The sequence below is a fragment of the Electrona antarctica genome (genome assembly GCF_951216825.1).
Source record: "Electrona antarctica genome assembly, chromosome: 23".
Taxonomy (NCBI): Eukaryota; Metazoa; Chordata; class Actinopteri; order Myctophiformes; family Myctophidae; genus Electrona; species Electrona antarctica.
This window is the reverse complement of record NC_136804.1, coordinates 6,087,851-6,113,116: the sequence shown is the minus strand read 5'-3', so window position 1 is coordinate 6,113,116 and position 25,266 is coordinate 6,087,851. Positions and strand designations below refer to the sequence as shown.

Genomic DNA, 25,266 nt, shown 5'->3' with positions numbered 1-25,266 from the left:
CACACACACATGTGATTAGCATGCTTTTACAACGCCATTGAACGCATGATTTTACTGTTACAATAAAACCATTACTGTGCAATGCGTGTTGTTATATACACTCATGACTGAGACACTAGTGGTCCTTGAGGGGGTTTATAGAGAGTATGCACATGCATGATTTTCCCATCAGGACATGCCCCCCTCATCTAGACTGAGTGGCAAAACATTGAGCAGCATGGAGTGTTGGAGTTTGGAAGCGCTCGTTGGAAATCACTCAACCGTCCTGCGTATACCACCTGTTTCTAAATGTCACATAATGCAGGAGGCCGCAAAATGTTGTGTTATTGAAAACAAGCACTTCCAAACTCTGACACTTAGAAACATAATCAAATGCAGGGCATTTCTTGACAGAAAGTAGCTCATAACGTATCTATGGTGGATTTTTATGAAACAAAAACTTAGAAAGATAGAAAACAGATAGAAAGAGGATAATTCAAGCTTTTCGTTCAGCTGCAATGTTGGTGAGTTTAACATTGTTTAATGCAATCAGACAGGACTTTTCTGTTTGGATGAATGGGCTGTCAAGGCCAGAAAGTAGTTTTTTGCCACTCAGTGGGCGTTCCCACATAACTTCCAGGTATGATGATGTCACGCGCATACCCTCTTTTATTACGGGTCCATTTGGTGTCATTGTACCCTCTCGAGAGTCAATTTATTATTAAACATCTGCATCACTGAATTTACAATTAGAGAAATGTAGAATAATTGTTATTTTGATCAACGTTTGCCTGTTATCTCTCCTATATGCTACGGAATTGTGGACAAAATCTTATCCAACGACGACAAAATATTCAAAGTTTGGGGTCTGAGAGGCTAAATATCTTTAAATGATGGTCAGCGGCTCAAAAGCCGAACAAATAATGGACCTTGATATGAAAAAGCTTGAAAACCACTGTGTTAGCCCATGTAGACCTGAGGACGATTCTACAAATGTCTTCAAAATCCTGACAGTTTTCTTGAAAAATTCATGTGTCTATGTCAGTCAAATATATGTAATTGGCCGCCGACCCCCATCTGAAAATATGTTGTTCCAGGGACCCCCCCAGAAGTAAAAGATTTGAGTTAAAAACGTTCGCTCCGATATATACTCAAAGATTTGCACCACAATTTCACGATTTTTCAAAAAGTACGAGCTTGTAGATCTGCTATTTTTTCAATAGCTAAAGTATAACGTAATGCTTAACCCATTCTGGGCGGGAACCCCTTTTGGTGTTTTAACCATTATTATAAACTTTAGCTATTGAAAAATAGCAGATCTACAAGCTCATAGCGCGGCACCGAGTGCCACGCTACGAGCTTGTAGATATGCTATAATGTGGCGCAAATCTATATATTCTTTCCGAGCGAACGTTTTTAACTCAAGTCTTTGCTTCTTGGGGGGGGGGGGTCCATGGAACAACATATTTTCAGATGGGGGGTCGGCGGCCAATTACACATATCTTTGGGGGTCCTTGACATGAAAATGTTTGAGAACCCGCCCCAAAAAATGGCATTAGAGACACGTACCTTTGGGCGTGCTGTGGACAGGCTGTCTCTCGTTGTTCCACTGGGGTTTGATGTCCAGGTGCTCGTCGTCCTCGCTGTCGGAGGAGTGCGACGAGGCGTACGACGAGCTGTGTTCGTCCACCGACAGCTCACTGTCCGAGTCCGAGTCTGACAGAGACACACATTCATTGGTTATTATATTATATATATATATATATATATATATATATATTATAGCGCTGCAGTGTTGTTTTTGGCAGCACGTTTAGATTTGTTTTAGTTTTAGTCGTAGTCTCTATTGCATAGTTTTCATTTCGTTTTTTGTCACATTTTTTGTCGCCTGGAATGTCTTAGCGTTAGTCTAGTTTTCTAGTCGACTAAATGTCATGCGATTTTAGTCGACTAAATCTACAGTTGATTTAGTCGACTAAATTGTATTTTGGCGGGCTTTGATGGCGTCGTAATGGCTGATTTTACACTTGCTGAAAATAGCCGATCTACAAGCTCACAACGCGTCGCAGCGCGACGTGTTGTGAGCTTGTAGATCAGCTATTTTCAGCATGCAACCAATTGTAAAACGACTTATACTGGATTTCTTGTCCACTAGTCCCTCCTTAACATTTTAGTCCAGTTTTTATTTGTTGACAAAACTGTCAGTATATTTAGTCTTAGTTTTAGTCGCCATAGCTTAGTTTTAATTTAGTTTCCATTGGTGGTTAGCAGAACATAGAGCAGAGTTTGTGTGTGTGTGTGTGTGTGTGTGTTTGTGTGTGTGTGTGTGTGTGTGTGTGTGTGCGTGTGCGACTGCGCGTGCGAGTAAACCAGCATCTCCCGAAATACAACTAATGTCATTCAGTTGGTGTCTCACCGTCTCCCTTGGTGCCATTTCTGTGGAACAGAGGACCGTCCAGGTCCGTGTGTCCCTTGGCTGTCCCCGAAGACACACTAGGCTTCTGTCCCGAGTCCTCCCTGAACAGGACGAGGAGACATGGACAGACAGACAGACAGGGTTAAGACAGACAGAATGAGAGAGCCACACGGTGGGATGGGAGAGGAGAGGAGAGGAGAGGAGAGGAGAGGAGAGGAGAGGAGAGGAGAGGAGAGGAGAGGAGAGGAGAGGAGAGGAGAGGAGAGGAGATTAGAGGAGAGGAGAGGAGAGGAGAGGAGAGGAGAGGAGAGGAGAGGAGAGGGATAAGCGTCAGAGTGAAAATTAAGAGGTTTTTTTTGTGACAGCTGCCATAAAAACCACCAGAAGATGGTGCTGTTTGACAGCATTAAAAAAAGAGTCAAACATTGGAAGCCGCGCCACTGAGCTGTTTATCATCTCCGTTCAGGAAGACATTTGAATCTGGAGGCTATAGACACAACTTCAAATCAGAATCCCAGCCAAATAAACAAGTGTTGTGTTTTTCCATTGTCCGTTGTGTTTCTTCCCTCCATCTTTCCCTTCTCTTCCCTCCCTCTTTCATCGTTGACCCCACTGCATGATGGGAACTTCCTTTCCCATCATGCACTAGCGTAGCCTGTGTTGAGGCGTTCACCTGGAGGATAATCCATGTGTGTGCGCGTGCGCGCTTGCTTTAACATTTCTCGATCTCTCTGTTACGTAATCCATCAATACAGCATGTCATATCTCCCCGGGGGGGGGGGGGGGGGTTATCTCTCTCTGTCTTGTTGACCCCAGTTTCAGCTCCTATTACGCGGCAATGACAGCTTTACGGCTTCAGAAGTGCGCGATTCTGTACAAACTGATTTAACAGCGTCCATCCGCGGTGAAAACAAAGTTGTCTGTTTTTCCATGTCTGTCACTGTTGAACATGAGCAATGTGTTGGAACGTGACAATGTGTTGGAATGTGACACGCTGTAAAATACAGGACGGATTTGCCATGGCAAAACGCTCGCCGTGAGCCTGGCCTACTTGAAATGAGTGGTAGTATCTGAATAATGTGCCCTGCGCGCCGTCACTTTTAGCTCTCAACCTGGGTCATTCATGTGGTTATTATAGCACTATGCAGTGTTGTTTTTGGCAGCAAATTTTGTTGTTTTAGTCGTAGTCTCTTGCATAGTTTTCATTTAGTTTTAGTCACATTTTAGTCGCCTGGAATATCTTAGTGTTAGTCTAGTTTCAGTCGACTAAATGTCATGCGAGTTTAGTCGACTGAGACAACTATAGATTTAGTCGACTAAACTCGACTAAATCTTTAGTCGACTAAACTCGACTAAATCTTTAGTCGACTAAATCTAGTCGACTAAATCTACAGTTGATTTAGTTGACTAAATTGTTTGGATAAAAGCGTCTGCTAAATGACTGTAATGTAATGTATTTTGGCGGGCCTTGATGGCGTCGTAATGGCTGATTTTATACTTGCAGAAAATAGCCGATCTACAAACTCACAATGCGTCGCAGCGCGACACATTGTGAGCTTGTAGATCAGCTATTTTCAGCATGCAACCAATTGTAAAATGACTGGATTTCTTGTCCACTAGTCCCCAGTTTCAGATTCTGTACCTGGTCCTTTTTCCCCTCTACCCCAAAATATCATTGCTGAAAATAGCCGACGATAATACAAGCTCACGAGACGTCGCGCTGCGACACGTTGTAGATCTGCTATGTTCATTGACATGTTCACCTCTTTTTTTGTTACAATTATTAAGAATGACATATTTTCAGTCATAAAATGTCCTGTAAACACAATGAAGAGGTTATCACAAACACATGATGTATGATATGGAGGTGGAGAGGTGCTGTTGTCCTCTGCGTGGAGGCCATGCACCGGCATATCCTGCATGCAGACGTCGATATGCATTCTGGAGCAACATGCGAGTGCAGAAAGAGCAACCGAAATACTAAACCCCAAAAAAAATCTTTCTATCAATTTACACCCACCCCACCCCACCCCCCACACCCACAAAGCCTTGAATTCATCGAGAATTCATCGTGAGCCAATATTCCAATAATTGAGGAATAATATAAACTCCAAAACAGCTCTCACAGTCTACTGATGATTCAGCTTAAAGAAACAACGTTTTAAATATGGCTCATCGGTATTGGATTATTGGCTCAGGAATGCGACAAACACAAAATAAATCTCCTTTAAATATTTCAAGGCTGAAATATGTAATTTAACCCATTTAGGCCTGACGTCGAAATTTATAAAATGTCTTCTAAATCCTGACAGCTTTCTGTCAGGATTTGCGCCTATTTTTTCTAAAATAGCTAAAGTATAACATAATGCTTAAAACACCAAAAAGGGTTCCCGCCCAAAATGGATTAAGAATGTTTTGGGGTTTATGCAATACAAATGAAATGAGAAAAAGCAGGGTGTGTGTGTGTGTGTGTGTGTGTGTGTGTGTGTGTGTGTCAGACATACTGTACATCACCACAAATCACAGAGCAATATGACACACACAACTGAAAAAGGGTGTAGACAAAGCCCACAGCCATCCATGCATTGACTAATATGCACCACGGCAAAAAAAAAGAGTGACCACTGCTCACAAACACACGCACGCACGTATGCATGACACACACACACACACACACACACACACACACACACACACACACACACACACACACACACACACGCACGCTTGCAAAGACTGTGTGTAACCAGCTTTGCCATGCGGGGTCAGTGTGTTAGCTGGCTTAGCGATCCCCTCATAGACTTTTCAGAAAGTATTTATTTAAAGTTTACGCCGCGGACAAAGCCAACTTTTGTCGTGACAAATCATGACAATAAACACAATGTTTTGGGCCAAACAAAGAATTAGAAAGTAGGAAAAAAACGGCAGGTTACAACACTTTTCTTGTTGTTTTTCTTCTTTGTAATTATTTGTTTGGTCCAAAATATTGTGTTTGTTGTCATGATTTGCTTAAAAGGTCTTTAAATAAATACGTTTTGAAATGTCTATGGGAAAAATGCATTGGGATTTATTTCCTGGGCCTGGCGTCGTCATGAAAGGGGGCGGGACTGGGCCTGGTGTCGTCATGAAAGGGGGCGGGACTGGGCCTGGCATCGTCATGAAAGGGGGCGGGACTGGGCCTGGCGTCGTCATGAAAGGGGCGGGACTGCGACGCTCTATAGAGCTCAGGACTTCAGTCCTACAGTATTTGCATTAGCTAGCTAGCGAGCCATGCGGTCGCTGGGTTAGTAGCAGTGTTGTTTAGCTAGCTAGCGAGCCATGCGGTCGCTGGGTTAGTAGCAGTGTTGTTTAGCTAGCTAGCGAGCCATGCGGTCGCTGGGTTAGTAGCAGTGTTGTTTAGCTAGCTAGCGAGCCATGCGGTCGCTGGGTTAGTAGCAGTGTTGTTTTTGGCAGCAAAATTTTGATTTTAGTTTTAGTCATAGTCTCTTGAATAGTGTTCATTTAGTCACATTTTAGTCACCTGGCTGGAATGTCTTAGTGTTAGTCTAGTTTTAGTCGACTAAATAACATAGGATTTTAGTCGACTGAATCTACAGTTGATTTAGTCGACTAAAATGTATTTTGTCGGGCCTCGGTGCCGTTGTAATGACTGTTTTTACATTTGCTGAAAGTAGCCGATCTACAAGCTTACAACACGCGACGCGTTGTGAGCTTGTAGATCGGCTATCGGCTATAAGTGTAAAATGACTTATACTGGATCTCTTGTCCTGCTAGTCCCTTCCTAACATTTTACTCTTTGTCAGTATATTTAGTCATAGTTTTAGTCATCGTAGCATAGTTTTCATTTAGTTTCCATTTAGTTTTCGTCTTAGTTTTGATGGACGAAAACAACACTGGGTTAGTATAGCAGCGAGCCATGCGGTGTTTGTATACCTGAGTGTGTAAGCCAGGTAGCTGCTCTTGGCTGACCTGAGTGTGCTGTCCAGGGACACGGTGGACTCGCCGATCGCAGAGCGATACAGCGGGCCGTCCTCCATGTACGTGTTGTTGCAATTCAGAGAGCGCTGCGTCGTGCATGAGAGAGAGAGAGAGACAAAGAGAGAGAGAGAGAGAGAGAGTCAATTGAAATCTCTTCTGGAATCTCTTCTATCATTGTAGGATATCTACTTGTCTCTGTTGCATATAATCCAGTGGTTCTCAATCATTTTCATGTTTAATTTGGGACCCAAACCCCCCATGCAAGATTTGTGTTGTTAAAACGTCCGTCCATCAATCCATCTTCAAACCACTTATCCGGAGTCGACTCACAGGGGCAACAGCTCCAGAAAAATTTCATTTTTTATTAGCCAAGCGGACATGTAGCTCTATCGTATTTCATATGCCTGCGTGCGTGCGTGAGTGCGTGTGTGCGTGTGCGTGCGTGTGTCCTCACAGTGAGCAGAGAAGCCCTGGTAGCGCTGGACTCCTCGGGGACGGTCTTCTTCCCCGTGAAGACGTTCTTCAAGTTCTTCCTCACCTCTTTATTGAAGACGACATGGAAGAAAAAGATGAACACTCCCTGTGAGGAGAGAGAGAGAGAGAGAGAGAGAGAGAGAGAGAGAGAGAGAGAGAGACACACAGAGCGAGACAGAGACATGGAGAGAGCGAGAGAGAGATTTCAACTCACATCTACTGTCAGAGAAAACAAATGCAGATTCTGTCAGAGACTATTTATGTTGATCCAGTAGCCAAACTAGACACGTAACGAGCTTGGAATGGGAAAATAGTGGCAGCTGTGACAAACGACACACAAACGGAGCATTTACCTGCAGACAGCTGAAGATGGCAAACAGGTAGTGGAAGGTCATGACGTCACTGTTGACCGCCATCAGACCCAGCAGCCAGGTGGTGCTGATGAGCAACAGCAGGAGGAACGCCATGCGCAGCGCAGGACTGCAAGCACCCACAAACGCAACAATGCACACACGCACAGACACACGCACAGACACACGCAGACACACACACACAGACACACACACAGACACGGGATGTCCACTTTATTTTCTAATAATTTTCAGTGCTTTCGGTGTACAGGGTGTGAAGCCTAATTTGTACTCCCGTCACGGGCCAAAAACAGCAGAGAATAGCAGACCTACAACGGATGCGACGCGTTGTAGGTCTTCTATTGTTGCGCGATTAAAGATGGAGTGCCACAATTTTTTTAATTTTTCCATTTTGTCATGTGTCTAGTGACAGTACTTCATTAGACACCCTGGAGTCGTTTTTATGTACAATGATGTCTTCCCTTTGCATTTAGGGTTTCTTCCTGGAGGCTGAACCCTTGACAGTCAAACGTGCCAATGAAAAAAAGCAGTAATATAGTGACATGACATTATCAGCCCCTCCCCTAACCCCTCCCCCTTTATCATACAACTACAGCTGTGGGTGTGGCTTAAGTTCAGGTGGATCACCACCCATCACCAGGCAAACCAGGCATACTTGTGGGGGTGCCCACATAAAAAACGACATTTTAACAAATACTGTACACTTTTTTGAAAAAAATCTTCCTCCTTATATAACAATAAGACCTGATGATCATGTTTTAGGGTGGGAAAAAAATCATGGCGCTCCATCTTTAAGTAAAAAAAAACGTGCTTCAAGCGGGAGCATTTGAAAATTGTGGTTGAGCCAATTAACAGTCTGTCCCGGTGAGAAGAGCAGGTCGAGTGACTCACATGGCTCCTGACTTCTCGAAGGCCTTCTGTCTGCGACCGCACGAAGCTTTAGCCGCCAACACGAAGATGACGATATTCACCTGTGCAAAGACACAAGAGAAACATCTCAAACAACGCGTTGTTCTTGTATGTTTAGCTTATTGTCAGGTTGAAAGTGGGTTAACCCACTCTGGACGGGAACCCCTTTTGGTGTTTTAACTAAGCATGATGTTATACTTTAGCTATTGAAAAATAGCAGATCTACAAGCTCATCTACAAAAATCGTGAAAATGCGAATGCAAATCTTTGAATATATATTCTTTCAGAAGACTTATTTTTTATTTCAACGTCAGGCCTAAATGGGTTTTAAATCTGCACTATGAAGTGCTCACATTTTCATAATTATAATTAGTTTGTATTGCAAAAAAATTGACTACTCCCCCCACAAAGTATTATGACAGGCACTTACCAGGACGACTACAGAAATGGGTCCCGCGAAACTCCAAATGAGTGTGTCATGTACAGACAGCCAACAGAAGTCTGGGTTACCATAACCCTGAGGGTCCAGACCCACTGCTAGACCTGCGCACACGCACACGCACGCACACGCACGCACACGCACGCACACACGCACGCACGCACACACACACACACACACACGCACACACACGCGCACACACACACACACACACACACACACACACACACACATTAGTATTAGCATAAAAAGTGACCAAACCAGTTTGGACGGTGATCTATTTGAGAAATGAAGACATGAGCACATGTACGGTTACGAGTGAAATTAACACTTACAGTAGGATGTATATAGTGTACTATACTGTACATTTGACTGAAAAGTTGCAGTGCGAGTATGAATACAGCACATGCTGTACTTAGCTAGTCATTTACCTTACTATTTACTTGTATACTTTCATTCTTTGGTTTTCATTTCTTGCTATAATGATAAATTATATATTATATTATTTCCAGTTTTTCATGTGTTTATGAGGTGACACCAATGAAGATTGGTGTGGTTCTTATGTGCAATGATGTATTCCCTTTGTATTTAGGGTTTCTTCCTGGAGGCTGAAACCTTGCCAATGAAAAAAACAGTGATACAGTGACATCATAATATCATCCCCTCCCCTAACCCATCCCCCTTTATCATACCCCCCTTTGGGGGGAAATTGAAAATCTGCCTCATCTGCTGGTACTCTAGCGCCATTATTTTGAAGAATTCCCCGGCAAAAAAAGTGTTAATGCACTGGTGGGTTTGTCCACATAAAAGGGACATTTTAACAAATACTGTACATTTTATTGAAAAAATATATATAATTATATAATAATAATACCTGATGATCATGTTTAAGGGTGGAAAAAAATCACGGCACTCCATCTTTAAGGAACCAAAAACCGAATATGTTTTATCTTGCATGTCGTCTCTGTCGGGTGGTCATATGTCCAAAACTGTTCCTTTTCAGGATTCATATTAAAAAGTAGCAAAAGTAGCAGAGCTACAAGCTCACAATGCGAGATGCTTTTGTGTGAGACTGTTAGGCGTTCATTTACAAACAAAACACTAAAAGTTAGAATATGGATAGAAGAGGTTTCTGCCCAACAACAACGATATGAGATATAATGAATACAATATTGAATCTTGAACAAACTACCTTCCATTCCCTCCCTCTCTCTCTCTCTCTCTCTCTCTCCCCCTCTTTCGGGGTTTGAGGACAGACAGCCTTCAGGACTCGTTAACCAGAGGGAAAGTATTTTATTACATCTGTCTCTCTCTCTCTCTCTCTCTCTCTCTCTCTCTCTCTCTCTCTGTGTTTCTCTGTCTCTCTCTCTCTCTCTCTCTCTCTCTCTCTCTCTCTCTCTCTCTCTCTCTCTCTCTCTCTGTGTTTCTGTGTTTCTCTGTCTCTCTCTCTCTCTCTCTCTCTCTCTCTCTCTCTCTCTCTCTCTCTCTCTCTCTCTCTCTCTCTCTCTCTCTCTATGTTTCTGTGTTTCTCTCTCTCTCTCTCTCTCTCTCTCTCTCTCTCTCTCTCTCTCTCTCTCTCTCTCTCTCTCTCTCTCTCTCTATCTCTGTGTCGCTCTCTCCTCATCTCTGTGTTCTCATTCTCTCGACCAGTCATTCATCACTGTCACTCCTTCATCTAATTTTCTTTTCCGTCTCATTTTCCTTTCCGTCTCATTTGTCTCTCTGTACCCTCTGTCTGTCTGTCTGTCTGTCTGTCTGTCTGTCTGTCTGTCTGTCTGTCTGTCTGTCTGTCTGTCTGTCTGTCTGTCTGTCTGTCTGTCTGTCTGTCTGTCTGTCTGTCTGTCTGTCTACAATGTTTACGCTCTCAGAGTTTGTGCGAACGATCTGAGTTCGACCCGGGATCTCTCTCTGTCGTGTTCCCACGAGGATCAGAGCTTCTTCAGCACAAACGAGTAGCAGCATGAACACGCTGGCATCTGCAAGTGTGCGTGCGTGCGTGCAAGTGTGCGTGCGTGCGTGCGTGCGTGCGTGCGTGCGTGCGTGCGTGCGTGCACGTCCGTCTCACCAGTGATAATAGCCGGTATGCCCCAGCCCATGGCGTAGTAGAACCTCATGTGTCCGTGGTTGATGTTCCGGAGCTCGGTCAGCATGCGGTAGATGTGGAGGCCCTCCACGAACGTCCAGGCAAACGTGCACATGTAGAAATAATGCAGCAGGATGGCTATCACCGTGCACACGAACTGGGGAGAGAGACACACAGGGAGACAGAGATACAGAGAGAGAGAGAGAGGATGTGTGTCAATATGTGGTTTATCCGGATGGAACAGTAGATTTATCCGGAGTTAGTTTTCTTTACCTCATTATTTCTCTTCATCCTGTCACCACCCTGTTAATTGCTCTCCTAATCGCTCTGATATTTAGCCATCCATCCATCCATCCCTCCCTCCCCTCCACCCCTCCCTCCATCTCTCCTCCTGTCAGTTCGTCCATGCACCCGACCAGCCAAAATCTATTTAGCAATTTGCAATGTATTGTATTTGTAGCTCAATATCTGCCCAAATCATTTGTTCCTTCCCTCAAACCCCCCCGGCCTAGAGGAATGTACCACCAGTAGAGTTTACAGGTCTGTCTGCTGGGAGATCATAGGGGAGGGAGAGAGAGAGAGAGAGAGAGAGAGAGAGAGAGAGAGAGAGAGAGAGAGAGAGATCTACAGACAGTCTCATAAATCAACCAAGATATGGCCGTGGGCTCAATCTGACAGCATTCCATAGCTCTTATACCCACACACACACACACACACACACACACACACACACACACACACACACACACACACACACACACACACACACACACAGCTGCGTACATATCCAATTTAGACGCGTTCAATTCACGCCTCTCTCTCTCTGTGTGTGTAAAGGTGATACTGTCGAGCACTTCACTGCCTATCATCTTGTGTTCTGAACACAGATGATAGTGTCAGTTACCGTTCACAGCCCACAGTGAGTCACCGGCTGAGTCACAGCCCACTGCAGTCACAACAGCCACACAGACTCTATTTAACGTTGCTATAGGTATAGGTAAGTCACCATGCTGGTTGTTTGATGTAAAACCACAGTATTACTGTAATGGAGCCGTTGATCTGAACGTTAACCACTTAAAGGACCACTTTGCAACGTATCTTGTCGTCATTAATGTTCACGATACACTTTTTTCTACTCGGCCTGTGTCTCATAGGAAGGCTGCGGGCAGTTCAGAAACCCGTCTTCCAGTGACATCACAACTGTAACCACACTTGCTTGCTTTCTATAGTAGAGGAAATAAAAACAGCCTCCAACTGACTGCTGGCTAACTGACAACGTAGGCTAGTAGTGACATGGTGAATGACAGTAATACTATTATGTTTGCTGTAGCTACTGTGCTATTCATGTGGTCTCCTAAGTAGCCCGCTTGGTAAACAAAGGGTTTACACAGTCAGGCAAGGCAGGCTTTCCAAAGTCAAGTCGGAGCACATTTCACATGTTGCAAGGCCAGGATAGTTTTCAAGCCGTTGTTCTCTTTCCGATATTAACCACTTGATGCCATTTTTCAACAGCAGACTCATGGGGATCACGTGGGAACAGTGTGGCTTCAAAGTGGATCTCAGACTTCATGTGACCAGCCTGCGATGTCAGCTCAGTATGATACAGTATACAGAATGCTCCAGAACATTTTTCACCGTGATTGCTCCTGCTTCAATTGATTTATTTTACTTGATTGTTCTGCATTTAAGTTCCTTTGTAATTCATCCTGATTTATAATGTTGTGTTGATGTATTGTTTTGACTGTATTTGTGAATTGTAAACCTCGGCTACATTGAAAATGAGGGCTTGCCCTCAACTGTATTTCCGAGTATAAATAAAGATGATGATGATGATGATGATGATTTCTGCATGATCACAGACAGCCCTGTTGTCTTCCATTATCAAATTAGAGTTCAATTGAATATTTAAAACAAATATTAGTGGACTTATCACGCGACTTAGTAGTAGTACAATACATTTTGCACTGATTGGTCCAGCGGTTTGCAAGATTAGCTTTGGAAACACAGACAGACAGACAGACAGACAGACAGACAGACAGACAGACAGACAGATCATCTCTGATGAACCACTGTTTAAAAATAGCGAAAACGGCCCCACCCTTACCTTAGAGGAAATAAGAAGACAAAAAGTCCCCCATCTTTTGACGATGGGTTTCCAGATTGTGTGATTAGTGACACACAGAAAGTGTGCTCTTTGGCCTCATGCTTCCTGATGTCACTGATCACACACAACAACTCCCAGGTGTATTAATGACACAGTTCAATGTTGAAAATGAGTGGTATATTCCCCTCATTCTGTACAATTTAGAGCTGCTATTTTGGCTACTTTTGAATTTCTGTTGAAAGGTTTCGCCAATAGTGACACGCCAAATTCAAGTCACACGCTTAGAGCCCAATATGTACTTCTGCTGTCTCATTTGGTTTTAGTTCAAGTGTTGTCTCATGACTCCATCTGTAACCTGCAATTATGTCAAGGGCATTATCTCGTCTCACAAAGAGGACTTACGTTCGATTTAACAGATTAATGATATTTTCTGTAGCGCGGGAGATGGAAAACGAAGACATTATTGGTCAAAAACGAACGGCCTGAGGCCAGCTCTGCTGACATAATACCAGTCACAGCATGCCTCCGTGTGTGTGTGTGTGTGTGTGTGTGTGTGTGTGTGTGTGTGTGTGTGTGTGTGTGTGTGTGTGTGTGCACGACAAGCACATGCATGTGGGCACACGCGCGCATGTCTGAATCAGCAGACTTCAAAGGTTTGTCTCTGCATCTGTCCCACTGTGTGTGTGTGTGTGTGTGTGTGTGTGTGTGTGTGTGTGTGTGTGTGTGTGTGTGTGTGTGTGTGTGTGTGTGTGTGTTAAAACGGCAACTTTAATGTCCTGTGTGCATGTGCATGTGCAAAACATTTGAACTGAAATAAATATAAAAACAAAGCTTTACAAAAACAATAACAAAAATATAAAAAATATATACAGTAACTAACAGAAATGGTATTGTTTACAAAAATAACTACAATGAACTAAAATCACAGAGAAAATATTTCCTCAGCTGATCTACAAGTTCACAAACCACCATTTTCATTTGGAGTAGTTTGTTTATCTAATTGCAGTCTATACAGTAGGTGTTAATCACTTAGTTTCAACCTGTTTACGAAACACCATAGGCCGTGTGTGTGTGTGTGTGTGTGTGTGTGTGTGTGTGTGTGTGTGTGTGTGTGTGTGTGTGTGTGTGTGTGTGTGTGCGAGCGCGCATGTTCGCAAGCGCATGTGTGCGACAACCTGGTCATTTTACTACCAGATGTGGAATTATTACCAACCACAACCATGAAAGGTTGACGTTTACATTGTTTCAACTAAGCTTGGTGTGCTGCTGACAACACAACCTGGAATCCACTAGAACTATGGAGATGATATCCCTCCCGCTCATAAAACGCTGTGTACTGTGTGTGTGTGTGTGTGTGTGTGTGTATCTGTGTGTGTGTGTGTATCTGTGTGTCCTGCCGTTGTCTGGCTATGTGTGTGTGCGTAAGACAAGTCTAGCCAGTGGCTAGAGATTCCATAGTCTGCAGGGCTGTAACCATGATGACAGATCCCATAGCCCGAACTCCAAATCTCCGCAATAGCTTACACTTTGGGAAAGTGAAAAAACGGGCTTCCTCACTGTCTGCATATGATAATGGTCAATGGGCGTGTGCAAGTTCAGAACAATTGCTCAACCCACCGATGAGAGAAATGCGGATTGGACTGACGGACAGACAAGAGGTTTCCTTAACGTAATAAGACGATGGGAAATATTAACAATTTAACTACACAAAAGTCAAGCAAAAACTTCAGATGGGGGTCTGCGGCCATCTACATATTAACCCATTTAGACCTGAGTACGATGTTTCTGTCAGTGGTTCTCAAACATTTTCATGTCAAGGACCTTGACAATTGGCCACCGACCCCCATCTGAAAATATGTTGTTCCAGGGACACCCCAGAATCAAAGCTTTGAGTTAAAAACGTTCTGAAAAATATATATATTCAAAGATTTGCGCCGCATTGTCACAATTTTTCAAAAATAGCAGAGTGCCGCGCTACGAGCTTGTAGATCAGCTATTTTTCAATAGCTAAAGTATAACATAATGCTATAAACACCAAAAGGGGTCTAAAATGGGTTAAGTTGACGGTCCGTGACATGAGGAGAATAAAACTCCAGGTTGGATGAGAGTGATGGGGTAATTGGCATCTTGCCTCATTCCTCCCCCGTCACCGTCATTAGCGGAGCCCTCACAAGACATTATCTGTCAAACAATGACAGACTCGGAGGTAGGTCTCGGCCGCATGGGGTGTTAATGCTACTGTCAACACAGGAGGGTTAGATGGGTCCCCCGAGGGGCCAAACCAAATCCCGGAGACAAGCCTCGCAGATTTATAAACACGGTAAACACAAGCAGAATCTTTATCCTGCCTTAACATCCCATTGTGCTGCAGGCATAGGAAAACTACTGACTGTGTGTGATTGAGAGTGTGTGTGTGTGTGTGTGCGTGTGTGTGTGTGTGTACTTGTACTGTCAGTGTCTACATGTACGATGTCCCTGTGTGAACTCACTCACACCCGTCGTGTGTTCATTCGTCAGCCTTAAGTGCCATGGAATTACGAGGAATAAAAGTGACCCATTATGAGATCAGAATCAAGGAGCGTTACTGTGTTTTTGGAGTGGTTTCAGATCTCTGTGATGGTAGTGTGGTGGGTGGGCCGGGCCGGGCCGGGAGGGGCACAGAGATCTCTGTGATGGTAGTGTGGTGGGTGGGCCGGGCCGGGAGAGGCACAGAGATCTCTGTGATGGTAGTGTGGTGGGTGGGCCGGGCCGGGAGGGGCACAGAGCGTAAGCCTTCAGCCCAAATCCTGAGTGTTAACTTATCTCTGTGAGTGTGCAGATTTGTACACGTATTTAGTTCGATTTAGCTGTGTGATTAGGGATTGCAACCCACAGGCAGAGGAGAGAGAGAGAGAGAGAGAGAGAGAGAGAGAGAGAGACAAGGTCTGCCTCCTTACCCGTCATCCACAGCAACGCCCCTTCCTATCTAAAGGAACTCATTGCACCCCCAACCTCCACCCGCTCCCTCCGCTCTGGAAATTCGAACACACTCAAAGGCAAAAAAGACAAATCTCAGCACTATGGGGGACCGGGCCTTCAGGAATGCCCTCCCCGACCACCTGAGAGCATTTAGCATTTAGGCGTTTTGCATAAATGGACTTATTATAGATGCCCTGTGTGCTTTTATGACTGTTTAGCGTGTACCTACCTTGTACCACTGACCAGAATTGTAAGCCATATGCCTTTGAAATATTTCTGCTTTTCATGTTTCTCTTGATGTAGCACGTTGAGAGTTTCAAATGTAAAGTGCGAATGTATTATTATTATTTAGTGTGGCAACCTGACTATAGTTATCGTCACACTTTTTTATTATTCTTCTTCCGGAGTAACCTACCTAACTTCCGCTGTGATTGGCCGAGCTTTACATAACGTTTGTAGTAGCCAATTAGGCTGTTGTTGGTTACGTAACCAATCTATGTTTTACAGTCGTTTATAAAGACATGAATTCCCCTCGCAGGAGAGCAGAAGACCAGAAGACCAAACTATTCAAGCGTTATGGAAAATTTCAAATTACTTTTCAAGAGAGTCAAGAGAGTCAAGTGGGAGGGGCCTATGTAAGCGACTGCGGCAACCACAGTTTGCAATTTTTCAAAATTGCGACTTTTCTAGTTATTATTAAAAGCATTTTGGGTGGGTTTTAAACATTATGTTATAATTTAGCCATTGAAAAATAGCAGATCTACAAGCTCATGTGCATGTACGACCTTGTAGGTCTGCTATTTTTGAAAAATCGTGAAAATATTTATTTCAGAAAACTGGAGGATTTAGAAGAATTTTTAAAAATGTAGAGGTCAGGGAGAGAGAGGGCATCTCACCGGGTTGTCGGTCTGGTTGATGCCCAGCAGGAAGATGAGCTCGGAGAAGAAGAGCGCCGCCACCAGGTTGCGGTGGATGGCGTGCAGGTTGGAGCGCAGGTGCCTCAGCAGACACAGCAGGACGAAGGTGAGGAAGAGGAGGAACAGAGACACGGACACCGTGGTGTACGTCACTATCTTCAGTGGCAGGACGTCTCCATGCTGGGGGTGGGGGGGGAGGATAGGAAGGATATAAACCATTTAGGCCTAAAAATAAAAGTCTTCAGAAAGAATATATATTCAAAGATTTGTGCCGCATTTTTACGATTTTTCAAAAATAGCAGACCTACAAGCTCGTAGCGCGCCACTCAGTGGCGCGCTACGAGCTTGTAGATCTGCTATTTTTCAATAGCTAAAGTATAACATAATGCTTAGTTAAAACACCAAAAGGGGTTCCCGTCCAGAATGGGATAAACAATATGAATAGAAAGACCAAAGGGAAACAAATAGAGAGTGCATGTAATCTAAGTTCAAGTAACCTAAGGAATATTTCACTTTCAAACAAACGTTCTTAGCTTACGCATGTTTCATGATAAATACTTTTTATGTATGTGATGCATTGCCATGCTTTTTGTTCTTGCTTAACCCATTTGGACTTGAGGACGATTCTACAAATGCCTTATAAATCCTGACATTCATTCATATTCAAAGATTTGCAAAACATTTTCACGATTTTTCAAAAATAGCAGACCTACAAGTTCATAGCGCGGCACTTGGTGCCGCGCTATGAGCTTGTAGATCTGCTATTTTTCAACAGCTAAAGCATAACATAATGCTTAAAAAAAACACCAAAAGGGATTTCCGTCCAAAATGGGTGAATGTAAATCGCTCTGGATTAAGAGCGTCTGCTAAATGCCTAAATTGTAAATTGTAAACATGTTTGTAACGTCAAACTCCATTTGAACCATAATAGATTCATTGAAAACAGCCGTCCTTGGTTCTGGCAACTGATATAATTGTCAGTCTAATGTGCGAGGGGGGGCCGTATGTTTTACTTAAAGGGGCATTCCACTCATTTTCAACATTTTAATATGTCATTAATGTACCTTAGAGCTGTTGTGTGGAAATAATAAAAAAGTTCCCCCATTCTGTGTTTCCTAGAACTAGAGGTCTGAAAAAAATCATTAACATGGTGAAACACATCTTGATGATGTCATCAAGATGCGTTTCACCATGTTAATGATTTTTTTCATACTTACAGTTCTAGGAAACACAGAATGGGGGGACTTTTTTATTATTTCCACACAGAAGCTCTAAGGTATATTAATGACATAGTAAAATGTTGAAAATGAGTGGAATGCCCCTTTAACTTTTTTTATGTTTCATTTATTTGAAAGTGAAACATCCCTTGAATTCAATGATTGGGGGGTCTCAACAGTACCTCTCTCTTAGAGATGTCCATCAACACAGCGAAGCTGGTCATGTGATTGCATTGGCAGCTGATGTGACTGTTGTTCCTGTGAAGCAGCTCACAGCCCTTAGACGACCAGCCGCCCGTACCTCCGATCCTACACACGCACGCACACGCACACGCACACACACACACACACACACACACACACACACACACACACACACACACACACACACACACACAGGACATTAAAATTGAAGCTTTAACCCATTCAGGCCTGACGTCAAAATTTAAAAAAAAAAGTTTTCTAAATCATGACAATTTTCGGAAAGATTTGAGGCACATTTTAACGATTTTTCAAAAATAGCAGACCTACAAGTTCATAGCGCGCCACTCGGTGGCGCGCTATGAGCTTGTAGATCTGCTATTTTTCAATAGCTAAATTATAACATAATGTTTAAAACACCAAAAGGGGTTCCCGCCCAAAATGGGTTAATGGTTAATGTGGTTAAACGCTAACGTGACATGGATGTGTTCCAGGTCTCAATGGGTTAAATGACCACTGACAATTCTACCGTGTGCGTGCGTGCACGTGTGCGAGCGTGTGTGCGTGCGTGCGTGTGACTCACGAGATGGAGTGGTTCCAGAACACACACACGGGCTTGCTCCTCTCCTGGGTCTCCAGCAGGGTGTACTGCAGGGTGACGGGGGGGTCCAGGGCGGCGGGGAGGGGGGGACCCTCCGTGTGCACCGCGGCGCTCACTATGGCCGTGTTGATCACGGGCCTGTTGGGGAGTCTGAACACGCAACATACACACATGAACACGGGCCTGTTGGGGAGTCTGAACACGCAACATACACACATGAACACTATGGCCGTGTTGATCACGGGCCTGTTGGGGAGTCTGAACACGCAACATACACACATGAACAGTGGTGGAAAACGTACAACGTTCGTTTTTTTCTACATATGGTAAAATAAATGGTAAATGGTGCATTTATATAGCGCCTTTATCCAAGGCGCTTTACATATATTGTGCATTACATTCACCCATTCATACACCGATGGCGGCGGAAGCCATGCAAGGTACTAACCAGCACATCGGGAGCAATTTGGGGTTCAGTGTCTTGCCCAAGGACACTTCGACATGTAGACAGGAGGAGCCGGGATTCGAACCGCCGACCCATTGGACGACCTGCTCTACCTCCTGAGCCACAGTCGCCCCGTATGCATTATATTTCAAATTGACACTAATTTACTCAAATTAATTTCTAAGATATCGTTTGGGGCTTTTTGCCTTTTATTGATCAATAATATACAGTTGCTTGACAGGAAACAGGGAGACAGATGGGGGGGGGAGACACGCAGCAAAGGTCGTCGGGATCGGGACTCGATCCCGCGACACGCTGTCACGCTGGATTACCAGCCCAGGTGGCCGGACCGCTGAGCCACGGCCCAGGCAACTTACTGCCCAGGCAACTTACTTTTACTTTTAAGTACATTTTGATGTCAATACTTTCACTCAAGTAGTTTGAAATCCAGACTTTTACTTGAAACAGAGTAGTTCTTAGGGCTGTCACGATTCGCCTAACCCACGATTCAATTCAACTTTCACTGTTAAGGTCACGATTCGATTCGATACGATTTTCGATACGATTCAATGGATATTTTTTAAAACCTCCTATTTTCAGCACAGAGCACTGTATGATCATTAATTTAGGCTAATATTTTGATTTGTAAAGAAAAACACTTGTTTCTCTGCATTAAGTCACTTTTATTTGACTAATAACAAATGAGAATGAGAATAGCATCAACGATATAAACTTTGGGTTTTATGTCCTCACATCATTTTGAGAGGTTTCTTTAAGATGTTGAGATAGATGACATTATTGTTAAGCTCTACTCTAAGTAACTAAATAAATAAAAAAGTAAATAATAGGGCTGGGACATGTTGATCTAATTAGAGGCCTTATAATGAAATAATCTCAATGAATCACATTTTAATCGCATATCAATATTCAATATAACAGTGAGAAACATTTTTTTCAAAGTATGCCAGTGAATCAATGAATAGTGACTACAAAAGATTAAGCAATAAAACATTGTTTTTGAGGGGTGGCTGGGCGCTAGCCACTAGCTTTTATTTTTGCCTCTAGTTGTTTTTGAGGGGCGCTAGCTGGTAACTCCTATACTAGCCATGGTTCACAGTCATGGTTCACATTAAGCCCCACTAAAGGAGCTCACTCCGGCGTGCCCGGCGTTCTAAATGTAGCAGCTTCAGGGAGAGGTTCCATGGGCTGGACTGGCGTTAGCCTCCACGCTGGCTGCCTCATGTCTCGCACTGAACACAGCTTCGCGCTGCGGTCCTCGTCGCGATGCGATACATGTCGAAGCAGCCGTGGAGGCCAGCGCCAGTCCAGACTCCAGGCAGCCCCATATGGAACCTTTCACTCCGCAATTGTACACAACCATACTATATAAACAGCGATACAGGCTGAAACTCGTCCTGTGAGAAACGTTCCGGGGTGAATAAACGGACGGCCGCGCATGCAATGAAATATCGCGAGTCGGCTGGTGATTTCGATACACTGTATCGAACGTCAATTTCGATTCGATTTCGATACGAATCGAGAATCGTGACAGCCTTAGTAGTTCTACATTGCAGCATTGATACTTTGACTTAGGTAAAACAAATTGAGTACTTTTTCCATGACGTAACGATTTATACCTGAGACTCCTGCGGTCGGGGTCAAACCTCTCAGGGAGGAGCTGACCCAGCGACCTGTACACGATCACCACGGCGACCGGGTGGTGGGGGGCGGGCTCGTCGTGGCGCCGCTTCCTATTGGACGCCGCACGATCCTCCTCCTTCTCCTCCTCCTCGTCCTCCTCCTGCTCCTCCTCAGGGGGCGCGGTCTCAGCCGAGGGGGCGGGGCTGGACTCCACTGAGGAACAACACGGAGACGATTATTATTCACTTTTAAACTGTGAACATTTAACTTTGAAAGTGGTCGATGTATCAGCCAAACCAATCAATGGTTGGCATGTGTGTGTGTGTGTGTGTGTGTGTGCGTGTGTGCGTGTGTGCGTGCATGCATGCGTGCGTGCGTGCGTGCGTGCGTGCGTGCGTGCGTGCGTGCGTGCGTGTGTGCGTGCGTGCGTGCATGCGTACCTGTATGCTCTTTGGGGCCGGCGTTGAACAGGGGGAAGTGGACGGTGGTGTGCAGCTCTCGGGGGTACGCCTCCTGGATGTCCTGGAAGCGCGGGAACGTTGCCTTCTCTGGGTCCGACACGTCCAGGTAGTCCACCACCACGACTGGAGGGAGAAAGGTCACACTATAGGTCAGCTAACACAGCACGTCTGTCCCTACACAACCTACCACACCCTGGTCAGGGTCCCTACACGACCTACCACACCCTGGTCAGGGTCCCTACACGACCTACCACACCCTGGTCAGGGTCCCTACACGACCTACCACACCCTGGTCAGGCACGTCTGTCCCTACGACCTACCACACCCTGGTCAGGGTCCCTACACGACCTACCACACCCTGGTCAGGGTCCCTACACGACCTACCACACCCTGGTCAGGCACGTCTGTCCCTACGACCTACCACACCCTGGTCAGTGGCCCCAAGCTGCTCCCTGTGGGACGACCTCTGACACTGAACACTCATCTCTTCAGACTCTATTTGACTCCCTAGCACTCACCTCTTCAAAGTGACTCTACCTCACTCCCTAGCACTCACCTCTTCAAAGTGACTCTACCTCACTCCCTAGCACTGACCTCTTCAAAGTGACTCTACCTCACTCCCTAGCACTCACCTCTTCAAAGTGACTCTACTGTACCTCACTCCCTAGCACTCACCTCTTCAAAGTGACTCTACCTCACTCCCTAGCACTCACCTCTTCAAAGTGACTCTACTTTACCTCACTCCCTAGCACTCACCTCTTCAAAGTGACTCTACTGTACCTCACTCCCTAGCACTCACCTCTTCAAAGTGACTCTACCTCACTCCCTAGCACTCACCTCTTCAAAGTGACTCTACTTTACCTCACTCCCTAGCACTCACCTCTTCAAAGTGACTCTACCTCACTCCCTAGCACTCACCTCTTCAAAGTGACTCTACCTCACTCCCTAGCACTCACCTCTTCAAAGTGACTCTACCTCACTCCCTAGCACTCACCTCTTCAAAGTGACTCTACTGTACCTCACTCCCTAGCACTCACCTCTTCAAAGTGACTCTACTGTACCTAACTCACTAGCACTGACCTCTTCAAAGGGACTCTACCTCACTCCCTAGCACTCACCTCTTCAAAGTGACTCTACTGTACCTCACTCCCTAGCACTGACCTCTTCAAAGGGACTCTACCTCACTCCCTAGCACTCACCTCTTCAAAGTGACTCTACTGTACCTCACTCCCTAGCACTCACCTCTTCAAAGGGACTCTACCTCACTCCCTAGCACTCACCTCTTCAAAGTGACTCTACCTCACTCCCTAGCACTCACCTCTTCAAAGGGACTCTACCTCACTCCCTAGCACTCACCTCTTCAAAGTGACTCTACCTCACTCCCTAGCACTCACCTCTTCAAAGGGACTCTACCTCACTCCCTAGCACTCACCTCTTCAAAGTGACTCTACTCTACCTCACTCCCTAGCACTCACCTGACATAAATTAGGCATAATTAAGAGCATCTCATAAATGACTGAACTGTAAAAGGTAAATTGTAGAGAGAGAGAGAGAGAGAGAGAGAGAGAGAGAGAGAGAGAGAGAGAGAGAGAGAGAGAGAGAGCTGAGGGGGGAAGTAGAGCTACTACTGCTGTATTCAATGAATAACAGAAGACACTTCACAATAAGAGCCTTGTATGGTGTTTATCCACGTCAACCAACATCAAACTAATTTGACCTGAATGAAACATTTCACTGGGTTGATTCACTGTGGGTGATGGTGGTGCACGAGGTTCAGACCATGACGTTCTCCCACTGTTCAGATGCTCCTGCATACACACACTATGCACACTATGTACACAAGTGCGGCAACTAACTATTTAAAAAATATATACTATTATTAAACTGTGAGGTTAATTTAGAACATGAAATATTGTGAGAGTACAAATCAAGTCATAGGTTATGAGTTAGTTAGTAAGTTATGGTGAAATCTAACACTAAACCGATTATTCGATTACTACAATTTAGCTTGGTTCACACTCTATAACATACGACGAATTAGACCGTTCCTCACCCAGGAATCATCCCAGCTCCTAATCCAGACAACAGTCCTGTCAAAACTTGACTATTGTAACTCTCTCCTTACTGGCCTACCGGCATGTGCACTGAAGCCTCTCCAACTGATCCAAAATGCCGCAGCTCGCTTGGTCTTCAACCAGCCAAAATTCTCACATGTCTCCCCCCTGCTCCGCTCCCTGCACTGGCTCCCGGTCGCTGCCCGCACAGAATACAAAACTCTGATGTTGGCATTTAAAGCAACCAAAGGTATGGCTCCCCCATATCTTGCCAGCATGATTGAACCCTACAAACCCTCCCGCGCACTCAGATCAGCCAACGCAGGGAAGCTGGAAGTACCCTCACTAAAAACGCCGGGACAACACTCCACACGTCCCAAACTCTTCTCCCTTCTGGCCCCAAAACTGTGGAATGCACTTCCCGTTGCAATCAGAACTGCAGCATCACTCCCGATCTTCCGCCGTAGTCTGAAAACCCACCTTTTCAGACTCCATCATGGCCCATAGCACTTACCCTACCCCCCTTAGACAGCACTTCTTAGACTTATATAGCATTTGAAACAGACTTATAGCATGTCATGTAGACAGCACAATAAGTGCATTGTATGTAGTCATAGCACTTCATAGTATATATGTACAGCATAGTATAGCATATATGTATAGTTTATATGTATAGTGTCATTATATAGATATGTTCTAGTTATAGTTTATATGTATAGTGTCATTATATAGATATGTTCTAGTCACGTTCTTAGCTTACGCATGTTTCGCGATAAATGCATTTTACATATGTGATGTATTCCCATGCTTTTTGTTCTTGCTTAATGTAAGTCGCTCTGGATTAAGAGCGTCTGCTAAATGCCTAAATTGTAAATTGTAAATTGTAGCTTTCCGAGTGTCCCTATTTTAAAAATATAATTTTAATAATAATAATGTAATTTTCAGGAAATGAAGAAAACCTTTTTTTTTCATCAAAGTTTGTATTGTGATTGTATATGTACTGTATATGACACTTTTTATATACTTTTTGACTTTTGTCATGGGTTCAATAGGTTTTTAACCAACACACATATATTCAATAGCATTGTTCAATAGCATTGATTTAAGGGAAAGGAAAAAAAGCTGGTTTCTGCCCGACGATATTTTAATCAAATATATTTTTGTGATTCTCTGCTTTCGGGAGAGAGTTCCACACTAGTTTCAGGGGTAGTTTCAGGACCAGCATCCCACGACTCACTCATGTTGTCGGTGACGATGGTGAAGGGCTTCAGGTAGGTCTTCCTGACGTTCTGTGCCAGCGTGTTGGCGTACTCCTCGAAGGAGCGCAGCAGGTGGGCGGTGCCTCCCTCCGTCCGCTGGATCTGCTCCCAGTGCTCCTTGGTGCTCGGGTCCAGGATGGCGCTGCTGGCACGCACCAAGTTCTGAAACAACAGAACAACAAAAAGGGGGATTTATATGTTCACCCGTGCTACTATCCAACCATAACGGGCTCTATGCACACAGGATAACTCTTACTACTTCCGGGCAAGGACTATTAAAAGAGGAAGCGAAGACCGTACGGTGGACTCCATGTTGCTCCCTGGAAGGAAAGAAACATGCGCGATGGGCTATATGCAGCCAACACTTCCACGTTCAGCTTCCTTGGTCTCAATTGCGCCTGTTTCTTTCCTTCCAGGGAGCAATATATATATATTTCCCTTGAAAACAGTGACAGAAAATTATAGTTAATGCTACAATTCAGGACTTGTTTTAATCAAAGGTACTGTCTGTAAGTGGTATTTTTTGTGTAGCTCTACACACAGGGCCTTATTAATCCCCCCATGAGGACTGATGATGATGAATGATGCTATTTGTGCACTTGACTCTGTTGCTGTAGAGTGTAGAGTGATTGTTCAGTAACAAGGGTCTAACCGTCTCCCCAGATCTTTAGTAAAAAGAAAGCACATCAATGAAGGCAGAAACCACCCAAATATACCCCCCCCAAAAGGAAGAAGTAGTGATGAAACAGAAAAAGTGAG

At 44.5% G+C, this 25,266-nt stretch overlaps 1 protein-coding gene across 1 annotated transcript in view; it reads right to left on the bottom strand.

Annotated features, from left to right (window-relative positions):
* celsr1a (cadherin EGF LAG seven-pass G-type receptor 1a) overlaps nt 1-25,266 on the bottom strand; it is a gene marked incomplete at its 5' end in the record, with an annotated part of 145,363 nt that overhangs the window by 4,428 nt on the left and 115,669 nt on the right. The window contains 14 exons of the mRNA XM_079494179.1: nt 1,549-1,695; nt 2,396-2,496; nt 6,329-6,459; nt 6,828-6,953; nt 7,201-7,327; nt 8,110-8,189; nt 8,558-8,670; nt 10,632-10,806; nt 16,608-16,808; nt 18,028-18,154; nt 18,630-18,797; nt 20,730-20,946; nt 21,174-21,317; nt 24,486-24,669. Of these exons, the coding sequence (XP_079350305.1) occupies nt 1,549-1,695; nt 2,396-2,496; nt 6,329-6,459; nt 6,828-6,953; nt 7,201-7,327; nt 8,110-8,189; nt 8,558-8,670; nt 10,632-10,806; nt 16,608-16,808; nt 18,028-18,154; nt 18,630-18,797; nt 20,730-20,946; nt 21,174-21,317; nt 24,486-24,669 (2,041 nt within the window). The remainder of the gene's footprint in view (nt 1-1,548; nt 1,696-2,395; nt 2,497-6,328; nt 6,460-6,827; nt 6,954-7,200; nt 7,328-8,109; nt 8,190-8,557; nt 8,671-10,631; nt 10,807-16,607; nt 16,809-18,027; nt 18,155-18,629; nt 18,798-20,729; nt 20,947-21,173; nt 21,318-24,485; nt 24,670-25,266) is intronic.